Here is a 13,497-nt window from a genome sequence, read left to right as displayed (position 1 = left end):
ATGTCTACTCTATACAAAGAAACAGAATTTGTAGAAAAATAAAATAATGCATATGCAAGAACTGTAGGACAACCCAGTAAGTAATCCATTTAGTGGAGAAAGCCTTTCCACAACACCCCTGAAAAAGCCAATTTCGCATTGGACTAATTAGCAAGTTTTTCCTTCATCTAAGACACAAATCTGCCTCCTTGTAACTTCTACCCATTTGTCCTAGTTTGTGTGGTTAGAGGTTTTTATTCCTTCTTCCACATGACAATGTTTCAAAACTTAGAGGGAATATATATATATACTACAGCTGCCTTCAAAGCCTACTCCCATTATCTTCCAATACTATTCTCATAAAATAATAATATTCTTGCCCTGGCCAGGTAGCTCAGTTGGTTAGAGTGTCATCCCAATATACCAAACTTGTGGGTTCGATTCCTGGTCAGGGCACATACAGAAGCAACCAATGATTGCATAAATAAGCAGAACCACAAAATCAATGTTTCTCTTTCTGTGTTTCCCTTCCTCCCTTCCTCTCTCTCTCTCTAAAAAATATCAGTAAGTAAATTTATAAAAAAAATTATATTCTTACCATTCTTATAGTATATTATTCTTATTCTTATAGTTCCTGTCAAACTTCTATTTTGTCCCTTTTAATGTGCTCCATTTTCTACATCTTTCTGAAGTCTGAGTTCAAATCAAAGCAACAATCACAATCTTACCGATTGTTTAGAAGTTTCCCCTTCTCCCCTCTCATTAGAAGACTTCTTTTACATAACATTTATATTAGGAGAGGCAAGCCGCTACGGCTGCAAGGGCTGAGCTCCTTGCACGAATTTTGTGCATCGGGCCTCTAGTGCAGTGGTTCTCAACCTTCTGGCCCTTCAAATATAGTTCCTGATGCTGTGACCCAACCATAAAATTATTTTCATTGCTACTTCATAACTGCAATGTTGCTACTGTTATGAATTGTAATGTAAATACCTTATATGCAGGATGGTCTTAGGCGACCCCTGTGAAAGGGTCGTTTGACCGCCAAAGGGATCGCGACCCACAGGTTGAGAACCACTGCTCTAGTGAGACATTATAATAAGTCAAAGGTTCAGTGTCACCTAAACTAAACATCACAGTCACATCATTCCCATTACCTGAGGTAATATCAATGCTGTGCCTGTCCTCTTCAAGCCTTCTGATCTTCTCCTCTAGTTCACTTTGGACTGTATCATATAACAAAAGCTTTTCACTCTAAAAAAAAAAAAGATTACACATTAGTAGAAAGGAAAATTTGGTCTATCTTAACTAAGAATACTAAATAACTTATTCTTAAAGTACTTTAACAAATGATGCTTTTGTTTGCTTTTTTATTCCAACTTAAGTATTTTAAAGATGAAAAGTCAAAATATGAAAGAAATAAAACCAGAAAATACAGAATCTAAATACAGATTTAACTACATGCAATTAAACTGCTTAAGGACATCTAAATTTGTATGTGATAATTAAAGAAGTTATTTACTTTATAAGAAACTCATAATAAGCTCCATGTCTCATCTTAAACATAAGCAGGTCCCACCTGTCACCATAATGGAGAACCTGTCCAATAAAGTATAACTTTATAAAATGGATCATATTTCCTCATTGGAACAGTAATTGGGCCTTTATTCCTCACTAATATCTCAGCATAATATTAAAATAGATTAATATACCACAAAGAGAAAGATTCAAGTACAAATTTTATAATAATTCAATTATAGTCAAAATCATAAAGTTATAGACTAACTATATCCAAATCTTGCAACAAAACTATCTATGGAAGAATTGAGTGACTTGGTACAAGAGGCAAGGCTGTTTACTGGCAAATCAGACTAGAACCCAGGTCTACTAGTTCTAGTCCATTGTTGTTTTATATAGCACTGTACCCCTTATTTGAAAAGCCATAATGAACATATCTTTACATTCATTATATAAAGTACTTAAGACAGATTCCCAAGCCACTCACCACATGCTTATTGCTAGTAAGGATATTAGGCTATCTAATAAAAGAGAAACATGCAAATTGACTGTACCTTCGCTATGCCCAAGCCACGCCCACCAGCCAATCAGAGCGACTATATGCAAAGTAACCCAACCGAGATGGCAGCTGGAAGCCACGGAGCTGGAGCAAGCAGGAGGCTTGGTTGCCCCAGCGATGGAGGAAGCCAAGCTTCCCGCCTGCCCTGGCTGGCTGTGGCCTCCGCTAAAGGCAACAAAGTTTCAATTATAGAAGATAAATAAATCCCAGATACTTGCTTCCAGCCAGCCTCCACTGGGAGCTTGGGTGGCTGGGGGCCGTGGCCAACTTGCAGCCATCAGCCCCTCACCCAGGCGGGCCAGGCACCCCATTTGGGACCCCCTCACTGAAGGGGCTGTGGCCAGCCTGCAAACAGCCATCAGCCCCTCACCCAGGCTGGCCAGGCACCCCAGCGGGGATCCCCACCCTGAAGGGGCTGTGGCCAGCCTGCAAACAGCCATCAGTCCCTCACCCAGGCTGGCCAGGCACTCCAGTGGGGACCCCCACACTGAAGGGGCTGTGGCCAGCCTGCAAACAGCCATCAGTCCCTCACCCAGGCTGGCCATACCTCATGGGGTGAGGGTCCCTGCTGGGGGTCTTGGCCAGCCTGCAAACAGCCCTCAGCCCCTCACCCAGGCTGGCCAGGCACTCCAGCAAGACCCCCACCCTGATCCGAGACACCCTTCAGGGCAAACCAGCCAGCCCCCACCCATGCACCAGGCATATAATAAATGCAAATTGACCCTAACAGCAGAACGATTGGGAATGACTGGTCACTATGACACACACTGACCACCAGGGGGCAGATGCTCAATGCAGGAGCTGCCCCCTGGTGGTCAGTGCGTTCCCACAGGGGGATCTCTGCTCAGCCACAGGCCAGGCTGCCAGCTGCCAGCACAGCAGTGATGGTGGGAGCCTTTCCCACCTCCTCAGCAGCGCTAAGGATGTTCAACTGCAGCTTAGGCCTGGTCCCCACTCGCAAGTGGACATCCCCCAAGGGCTCCTGGGCTGCCAGAGGGATGTCTGACTGCCAGCTTAGGCCCGATCCCCCGGGGAGCGGGCCTAAGCCAGCAGGTGGACATCCCCCAAGGGGTCCCAGACTGGGAGAGGGCACAGGCCGGGCTGAGGGACCCCCCCGCCCGAGTGCACAAAGTTTTGTGCACCGGGCCTCTAGTTGGGATATAACTAGATGATTATTTTGTAGAAGCGACTGCAGTATAGTTGGCTATGATTTCTTGTGGAAGGCACAGGCCACACCCAGGTAGACAGCATTGCCAGTGTCAATCATAAAGTCCTAGCTTTCAAGTTTGAAATTTAGAGTCTACACACGTTTGAAGATTCTCCTGAGTGGTAGGGAAAAGATGACTTTTGTGAATTTGAGGCAAAGCAGGAGTTAGTAGGAAAGCAAAGCTGAAGATGACAAATACTAGATCTCATGAAAAATTATCTCATGGCAGGCTATTCTCTGTTTACTTCCTTTTACTTGTTCCCCGGCCGTTGGTAAAGTCTTATGAAATATTCCAGCCTCTTCTAAATTGTGCTACAAGAATTGGAAAATATTATGTCAGAGAAAAAGTGAGAGCAGACCCCACCACCGTGTATGTGACAGCTATAAATAGATCCAGATTCTCCAACTAAAGATGACTCTAACTATAGAGCTGAAGTGGTAGGGCTTTTGTTAAGATTATGAGAGTTTAACTGGTATGTTCTCTTCTTTCTCCTGATAAGTTTGCCCTTGGCCAAGCAGAAACTCTAAAATAAATCCACTAATCATTTTTTACAATGAAAAAAAAAAGTGACAATGCGACTAAAACGTTTGAAGCTTTGGAAGCATCTCTAAAGATATTATATGTGTGTTTTAAAGCTTATGATCCTATTCTCGTTCTTATTTCTTTATTCTTCCCTCCCTTACCCCGAACCCAGTAAGAGTCTCAAAGAGCTTCCTTGAGGAGAAAAGAAAGTCATAATAGAAAAGAAAATGGGAAAAGAAAAGAAAGGGGCATCCAAACTCGAATTGCTTAGGTGCCCATAGAGACTTCTGTTCAACAGGTAATTTAGCTTTTATAAAGGCACTACTTATATATTTGGCTTTAAGACCCCCACATGCCTGCAATCTTCACATATAGATTGAGTGAACCTGCTCCCTGAGCCCTTTCCTAGGCTGACACCTATGCTGTTTCTCATCAGGGCAGCTTCAAAGAGCGCAGGAATGTAGCTCCAAGTTTCCATTTTTGCACTGGTCTCAACCTGGCCCATGTTCAGAACCAGCTTCCTTTTGGCAGTTCCCTGACTTGGGCACTTCACGGGTTTCAGCTTCCTTCAGGACTCTCCAGTCCTGGGAGATTTTTGAAGGACTAGCATTACCAGAGAATGAAACATATTATAAGGCTATCATCATTTTTTAAAAGTATACTGCACTGCAATAAAAAGATAAACAGAACGGCCTTGGCTGGTATGGCTCAGTTGCTTGGGCACCGCCCACTGCACTAAAAGGTTGCTGGTTCAAGTCCCAATCAGGACAGGTGCCTGGGTTGCAGGCTCCATCCCCTGTAGAGGGTGTGCAGGAGGCAGCCAATTGATTTTGCATTCTCTCTTCTCCATTCCTCTCACTCTAAAAAAAATCAATAAACTATAACACTGCTGTGTTTATTTAAGAGAGAAAAAGATAAGCAGAATAGAATTTAAAAGCTCAAAGAGCCCTAACCGGTTTGGCTCAGTGTCGGCCTGCGGACTCAAGGGCCCCAGATTCGATTCCAGTCAAGGGCATATACCTTGGTTGTGGGCACATACCCAGTAGGGAGTGTGCAGGAGGCAGCTGATCGATGTTTCTCTCTCATTGATGTTTCTAACTCTCTATCCTTCTCCTTTCCTCTCTGTAAAAAAACCAATAAAATATATTTAAAAAAAAAAAAAAGCTCAGAGAACAGCCCTAGCCAGTGTGGCTCAGTGGATAGACTGTCGGCCCATGCACCGAAGGGTCTAGGGTTTGATCGCCAGTCAAGGGCATCTACCTGGGTTGCAGGTTCGATCAAGGCCCCAACTGGGAGCTCATATGGGAGGCAACCAATTGACATATCTCTCTCACATCCATGTTTCTCTCTCTCTTTCTCTCTCCCTCTATCCCCCTCTCTTCCACTCTCTCTAAAAATCAATGGGAAAATATCCTCCAGTGAGGATTAACAAAAAAACAAAAACAGAAGCTCAGAACAGACCCTAATTCAGGGAAATTTTAGTATATGATTAAGGTGACTTTTCAAATCATCTGGAAATCTGATAATAAATAACAACAGAAATGAGTTCAACTATATACAGAAAAAACTCAGGAGTCTATGTTTCACATTATACATGAAAATAAATGGACTACAGAGTTAAATTTACAAAATGAAATCTAAAAGAACTAAATGAAAGATAGTGACTCTTTATTTGATGTTGGGATAAAGGAAGCCTTTCAAAACACAAAAGTTAGGAGAAACCATAAAGGAAAAGACTAATACATTTAATCACATAAAAATCAAATTTAAAAGCAAATGAAAGTAAAATGGCAATAAAAAACTAACATGATTAAGGCTCAATAACCATAAGATGGATTATACAAGCATGGCTAACTCAGCAAGACAACATAAATACTACCCATCCCCACAGCCAAAAGAGGCCAAAATGAGAGAGAAAAAAAACACAAATGGAAATTAAAATGTGCACTATGTGATATTATTTTTCTCTTAGCAAAGTTTTATTTTCAATTATAACCCACAATGTTGACTGATACTAGTATACAAACTGATCCAATTACTTGGGATAGCAATTTAAAAACAAGTATTAAGGGGCTTAATGATTGTATCCTTTGATCTAATAATTACACTTTGAGATTCCATCCTAAGGAAATAACAATCTCAAACAAAGTTGTATGTAAAAGGATGCTAATGATGGCATACTTGCAATGCAAAAATTAGGAAAAAATAAAATCCAATGAGAGTATTGGCTACATGAATTATTGATATCCATATTATTGCTCTGCAGACACTAAAAATTCAGAATTCAAAAAGCAGGGAGAGACTTCTAGGGTAACATTACAAATGAACACATATCACAAACTGTCTCTTCCCTAAGACCTAATGAAACGTACAAAATAAATCAACAAACACCTGCAGTTATCAAACAAAGGGATGGGCACAATCGCATTGCCATGATCTCTGAATATGGTAACTAAACTAAGATAAAACCCCAAGGTATGTACTACATACACTATATGCAAGTGTGCTCTTTGTAAAGAAAAAAATGTGAGTAAGGAGCAATTATTTGGAAAAGTCTGAGTACTTTCTACTTCAAATCTTAAAAGAAATGAAGTGGAATCTGGATAGTTAGTCCAGGGGAAAATACATTCAAGCCTGGAAAGCAGAAGGCCTTCCTTATCACATTATGCTCATAACTGAAAGTTGAATAACATTCTTAAAAGGAGCAAATACTTCTAGCAGCTGGTAAACTCTGAAGGATGGAGCAGGATGGAGTGGGAGCACAGGGGACCGAAGGTTGAAAGGACTGCTCCCTGGAGGGAGGACACCAGAAGAAAACGGCACTCATGGATTATCTAATGCATTCAATCACATGGAAAATGGCATTAGAAAACCTTCACAGATCTACTGGAGTCTCTGGGAAGAATTGATAAATACAGAGAAAACTAACAAACAATAAATTAAACAATTATTAATTCCAAGGTTTAAAAAAATAGTTGTACATGCCCAGCTGGTGTGGTTCAGTGGTTGAGCATCAACCTATGAACCAGGAGGTCACGGTTCAATTCCAGGTCAGGGCATGTGCCCGGTTGCGGGCTCAATCCCCAGTGAGGATGTGCAGGAGGCAGCTGATCAATGATTCTGTCATCATTGATGTTTCTATCTCTCTCTCTCCCTTCCTCTCTGAAATCAATAAAAATTTATTTTTAAAAAGACAGATTAAAATAGATTTATTATAAATCAAATCATATGCTATTTATAAGTAATACACCTAAAATAGATGGCCAGAGAAATGTTGTTGTGAAAAAAGGATAGACAAACCTTCCCTCAGGCAAATGCCAGGCCAAATACAAATAGGGTAGCTGTTTTAATTATCAGACAAAATAGTCTTTAAAAAAAAATAATTGTTACAGAGAAAGCAGAAGGATAAAATGTAACATTTACTAACAGATATAAAAAATTCTAAAAATGTATGATTCTGATAATATAACATGTACTAGTTAGTATATATACATATATAACATATATAAAAAACTGATAGAAATAAAAGGAGAAATTACAATAGCATCAAAAAGATTAAAATACTTAACTAAAGAAAGAACTGTACACTGTAAACTATAAAACAATAATGAAAGAAATTAAAGAAAACATATAAATGAAAAGATATCCCTTGTACACAGATTGGAAGACTTAATATTGTTACAATGTTCATATTACCTAAAGTGATTTATAAATTCAATGCAATCTCTATCAAAATCCCACCCAGCCAGTGTGGCTCAGTGGTTGAGTGTCGACCTATGAACCAGAAGGTCATGGTCCAATTCCAGGTCAGGGCACACACGTGGGTTGTGGACTTGATCCCTAGTGTGAGGCGTGCAGGAGGCAGCCAATTGATGATTCTCTCTCATCATTGATGTTTCTATATCTCTCGCTCTCCCTCTCCCTTTCTCTCTGAAATCAATAAATATATATATGTTTTAAAAATCCCAATGGCATTTAAGAAAAAAATACTAAAATTCATATGGAACCACAAAGGACCCCCGGATACTAAAACGATCTTAAGAAAAAGGAAAAGAGAAGAACCAAGAAGGTGGCATAGGTAAACACCTGTACTTGCTGCCTCTCACAACTACATCAAAACTACAACTAAAAGACAAAACATCAATCATCCAAAACCACTGGATGAGTGGAAGTTCTACACTGGCTGAGTTGAAGTTCTACAACCAGAAGGAAAGAAAAAAGTGCATTGAGACTGGTAGGAGGTGCGGAGGTGTGGAGGCACGCACGAAATGGGCTGGCAACTGGGTGTGCTGTTGTTTTTTTTTCAATCAGGAGGGAGATTCAAGCTCCCGCTTGCTCTGAACTCCAGTTCCGGGTGAGACTCTGCGGACCCAGACTCATACAGGGAAAAACTAGACTGTCTGGCATCAGGCCAGAACACAAGGTGGCTTTCTCTCAGAGGTACTCACAGCAATCACTGTTCCTGCATAAAGGTGCAGAATGCGGAGACGTGGGGACCTCTCTGATGCAGGGCTGACTAGCAGCCATTGCTGTTTGTTCCGCCCTGGTGATTCCCAGAGACCCCGCCCCACCCAATTTACAACCCCACCCAAGCTGTGCACAGTGGCTTTTGCATATGAATGGCCTGTCCTTTCCCAGCATAAAAACTAACAAACTGCGGCTGGGTCAGAAAGCTCCAAAGCTTTCAAAAGAAGGCCCAAGCCTCAGCAGCAGCAGCCGGCCTTGCTTCACAGCTGGGCCTCATCTGGGCACTTTCAAACCCCAAACAAAGAGGAGGAATCTGAAGATCCCTCTATAGCTCCTGCTGGGTGGCCTCAGGCAGTGGTTGACTTTGCATCTCCTTGGAGATCCAAGAGCCAGTGTACCCAGTGGTCAGTGTGAGACCATACAGATTACAACTTTTCACATCCATAAGAGACACACTCAAGGGGCAGACTCAGTAAGCACCAAAGCCCCACTGAAGCAAGTCCTGCCCCATAAGGGTGTCTCCAGCACAGCAGTTCTTCCATTGTAGGCATAGCCAGTCTTCACAACCAATTGGCCTGGGGGTCATTCCTCCCAGTGATACCAACAGCAATCAAGGCTTAACTACAATAGGACTGTGCACCCAGCCCACAAACGAGTGCACCAAGAGTGTCTACCTCAGGTTATTGGGGAGGCTGAGCCACTGGGCCCTATAGGACACCTACCACACAAGGCCACTCTATCAACACAGGGAAGCAGTCAAAATGCGGAGACAAAGAAACAAGTCACAAATGAAAGAAATGGATGAAAGCAAAATACTGGATATAGAGTTCAAAACCACGGTTATAAGGTTACTCAAGAATCTTCTAGCCCTGACCAGTTTGGATCAGTGGATAGAGCATCGGCCTGCGGACTCAAGGGTCCCAGGTTCGATTCCGGTCAAGGGCACGTACCTTGGTTGCGGGCACATCCCCAGTAGGGAGTATGCAGGAGGCAGCTGATCGATGTTTCTCTCTCATCGATGTTTCTAACTCTCTATCCCTTTCCCTTCCTCTCTGTAAAAAATCAATAAAATATATTTTTTAAAAAAAAGAATCTTCTAGAAACCTCCGAGAAATTTAGTGAGACCCTCAAGGATATGAAAAAGGACCAATCAGAAATTAAGCATACACTGACTGAAATAAAGAATAATATACAGAGATCCAACAGCAGACTAGAGGATCCCAAGAATCAAGTCAAAGATTTGAAATACGAAGAAGCAAAAAACACCCAACCAGAAAAGCAAAAAGAAAAAAGAATCCAAAAATATGAAGATAGTGTAAGGAGCCTCTGGGACAGCTTCAAGTGTACCAACATCTGAATTATGGGGGTGCCAGAAGAAGAGAGAGAGCAAGATATTAAAAAACCTATTTGAAGAAATAATGACAGAAAACTTCCCCTACCTGGTGAAAGAAATAGACTTACAAGTCCAGGAAGCACAGAGAACCCCAACCAAGAGGAATCCAAAGAGGACCACACAAAGATACATCATAATTAAAATGCTAAGGGCAAAAGACAAAGAGAGAATCTTAAAAGCAGCAAGAGAAAAAAAGTTAGTTACCTACAAGGGAGTACCCATACGACTGTCAGCTGATTTCTCAACAGAAACTATGCAGGCCAGAAGGGAGTGGCAAGAAATATACAAAGTGACGAATAGCAAGAACCTATAACCAAGATTCCTCTACCCAGCAAAGCTATCATTTAGAATTGAAGGTCAGATAAAGAGCTTCACAGATAAGAACAAGCTAAAGGAGTTCATCACCACCAAACCAGTATTATATGAAATGCTGAAGGGTATTCTTTAAGAAGAGGAAGAAGAAGAAAAAGGTAAAGATAAAAATTGTGACAACAAATGCATATCTATCAACAAGTGAAATTAAAAATCAAGTGAGCCCTAACCGGTTTGGCTCAGTGAATAGAGCGTCGGCCTGCGGACTCAAGGGTCCCAGGTTTGATTCTAGTCAAGGGCATGTACCTTGGTTGCAGGCACATCCCCAGTAGGGAGTGTGCAGGAGGCAGCTGATCGATGTTTCTCTCTCATAGATGTTTCTAACTCTCTATCCCTCTCCCTTCCTCTCTGTAAAAAAATCAAAAACTATATTTTGAAAAATCAAGTGAATAAAAAATCTGATGAACAGAATAAACTGGTGAATAGAATAGAATCAGGGGCATAGAAAGGGAGTGGACTGGCAATTCTCAGGAGGAAGGGGGTGTGGGGAGTGGAGGAAGAGATTGGACAAAAATCTTATACCTATGGATGAGGAGGGGGGGGGGTAAGGGTGTGGGGTGGGAACCAGGTGGAGGGGAGCTATAGGGGTAAAAAGGAGGAACATTTGTAATAATCTGAACAATAAAGATTTATTTTAAAAAAAGAAAAAGGAAAAAAACTGAAGGCCTCACATTTCCTTATATTACAAAGCTATAATAATTAAGATATGATACTGGCATGAAGATAGACATACAGTGGGGCCTTGACTTTCGAGTTTAATTCGTTCCATGGCAGAGCTCGTAACTCAAATTACTCGTATGTCAAATCTTAAAGTGAACGAGTGAGACACGTGATGTGGGCTGATGTTGTGGCGTTCACTGTGACGTTCGCTGCGCCAACTAGTGGTGGGGTATCTGAAGCTGGCTCGTAACCGGAATTTTAGCTCGCAACTCAAAGCAAAAAAATCGGCCGAGAGACGGCTCGTATCTCGAAAAACTCGTTAGTCGGGACACTCGTAAGTCAAGGCCCCACTGTATAGACCAGTGGAATAGAGAGCCCAGAAATAAACCCATGCATATCTATACTAATAAAAGGGTAATATGCTAATTAGACCAGATAGACCGGACATCTTCCGGTCGTCTGGTCCTCCTTCTGGACAAAGCCACAGTGGCGGGGGTGGAGGCAGAGGCGGTTAGGGGCGATCAGGCCAGCAGATCTGAAACTGTAAAACCAGTAGAAGAAAATATAGGAAATAAGCTTTTGACATTGGTCTTGGTAATGATTTTTTTGGATATGACACCAAAAGCACAGGCAACAAAAGCAGAAATAGGTAAGTGTGGTTATGTCAAACTAAAAAGCTTCTGCACAGCAAAGGAACAATTAAAGTGAAAAGGCAACCTACAGAATAGGAGAAAATATTTGCAAATCACATATCTGGTAAGGGGCTAATACCCAAACTTTAAGGAACTCAATTAAAAAATGGGCAAAGAACTTGAGTAGACATTTCTCCAAAGATATATAATGGCCAATAGGTATGTGAAGAAGTACTCAATGTCACTAATCATCAAAAAAATGCAATTCACAATGAGATAGCATGTCCTACTTGTTATAATGGCTATTATCAAAAAACAGATAAGTGTTGGTGAGGATATAGAGAAATTGGAACCCTGTGCACAGTTGGTGGCAATATAAAATGATGTGGTCACTATGAAAAATAGAACTACTGCCCTGGCTGGGTAAGTCAGTTGGTTAGAGTGTCCTCCTTATATGCCAAGGTTGCAGGTTTGATCCCCGGTCAGGGCACATACAAGAATCAACCAATGAATGCATACATGAGTGGAACAACAAATTGAGTTTCTCTCTCTCTCTCTTTCTCTGCAATCAATCAATCAATTTAAAAAATTTTAAAAATAGAACTAGCACATGATCTAGCAATCCCTTCTGAGAATATCCCAAAAGAATTTATATCAGGGTCTCAAAGAGATAACTGCACTCCCGTGTTCATTACAGCACCATTCATAATAGCCAATATGTGATAAACAACCTAAGTGTATATTGAAGGACGAATGGATAAAGAAAATGTGATATATACATACAGTGAAACATTATTCAGTCTAAAATATTAAGTTAAGTCCTGTCATATGCTATAACATGAATGAAATTTTAGAGTACTATGTGAAGTGAAATAAGCCAGTTACATAGGGACAAATATTGCATGATACATACATGAGGTATATAAACAAGTCAAACACACAGAAGCAGAGAGTAGAATGGTGGTTGCCAGGGGGTACGGGGAAGAGGAAATAGAAAATTGCTATTCAACGGGTAGTTAACAACACTGTATTGCACACTTAAAATGTGTTAAGAGGGTAGATCTCATGTTAAGTGTTCTTATAACAATTAAAAAAAAAGAAAAAATTTCCATGGGAGGTAAATTTCAGCTGGAATCATGAGCATTCAGTTTCAAATTGTTTTGATCTAAGGAAGCTGAGATAGTGGATGTGCACTGTGGCACATCTCATCATTAGTATTTTGGGCCTCCAAATTTCACATGGTGAATGACTTTACTGTTTTGAAAATTACAGTATGCATGTGTGTTTTCTTAGGAAATTAAGAAAAAAATTGGAACAAAAAGAAAGGAAATACAAAGAGGTATTAACAAATCTACCACCACAGAGAGAAATTCTGATATACTTTCCTCTGGAATTGAAAGATGACGCAGACTAAAAAGAATGAGTAAGGAACAATGAGTCCAGACTTACATAAGTAAATAAATTGAAAGTATTATGAGGAATGAGATATTTGTATAGCTTCAAAGAACTTCTCCCCTGTATACTTATTAATCACAATGAGAAAAAAAGTAAGTTTAGAGAAACCTAGAAGACACCAAGTAAATCAAGTGATCAAAGTGTACATCACCAATAATGGAATATATCAAAATTGTGCACTGCTTAATAGAATTCAATAAGAAAAACACAATATCACTGCTGTGATATTCCTACCAAAGATGCAAAACTTGATTCTGATCATGAAGAAACAGCAGGACAATTCAAAATTAACATTCTGCAAATAACTAGCCTAAAATTTTCAAAAATGGAAAATTTACAAAAGTCAAAGACAGACTGAGGTATTCCACATTGAAGGAAACTAAAAAGACATAACAACTAAATGCAATGACAAAGACATGTGATTCTGAACTGAATCTCTTTGCTCTGAAGGTGCTACTGGGACAACTACTAATACTTAAATGAAGGCTGAAGATTAGATGATAGTAACATATTAATGTACATTTTCTGATTTTAATGATTGTAGTGTGGTTGTATAAGAAAATGTCCCTCATTTCTCTGAAGTATATGTTACATATTCAAGGGTGATGGGCATCATGTTGTAAACTCATTCTTTTGTACTTTCTTGCATCTTTTTTTATGAGACTGTTAAAAAATATATCATAAAGGCAAGGTGTACTAAGCACTCATGAAACTAATGACTGCAATCTTAAATAT

At 40.4% G+C, this 13,497-nt stretch overlaps 1 protein-coding gene across 2 annotated transcripts in view; it reads right to left on the bottom strand.

Moving 5' to 3' along the window:
* Nucleotides 1-13,497, bottom strand: part of BRMS1L (BRMS1 like transcriptional repressor) — a 39,317-nt gene that overhangs the window by 8,720 nt on the left and 17,100 nt on the right. For both annotated transcript variants that reach the window (XM_070428122.1, XM_070428129.1), the window contains exon 5: nt 1,134-1,230. In XM_070428122.1, the coding sequence (XP_070284223.1) occupies nt 1,134-1,230 (97 nt within the window). The remainder of the gene's footprint in view (nt 1-1,133; nt 1,231-13,497) is intronic.

The sequence above is a fragment of the Myotis yumanensis genome, unplaced genomic scaffold (assembly GCF_028538775.1).
Source record: "Myotis yumanensis isolate MYYU_CA2020_CCGP unplaced genomic scaffold, mMyoYum1.0.hap1 SCAF_1, whole genome shotgun sequence".
In the NCBI taxonomy this organism is placed as follows: domain Eukaryota; kingdom Metazoa; phylum Chordata; class Mammalia; order Chiroptera; family Vespertilionidae; genus Myotis; species Myotis yumanensis.
This window is presented reverse-complemented; position numbering and strand designations above follow the sequence as displayed.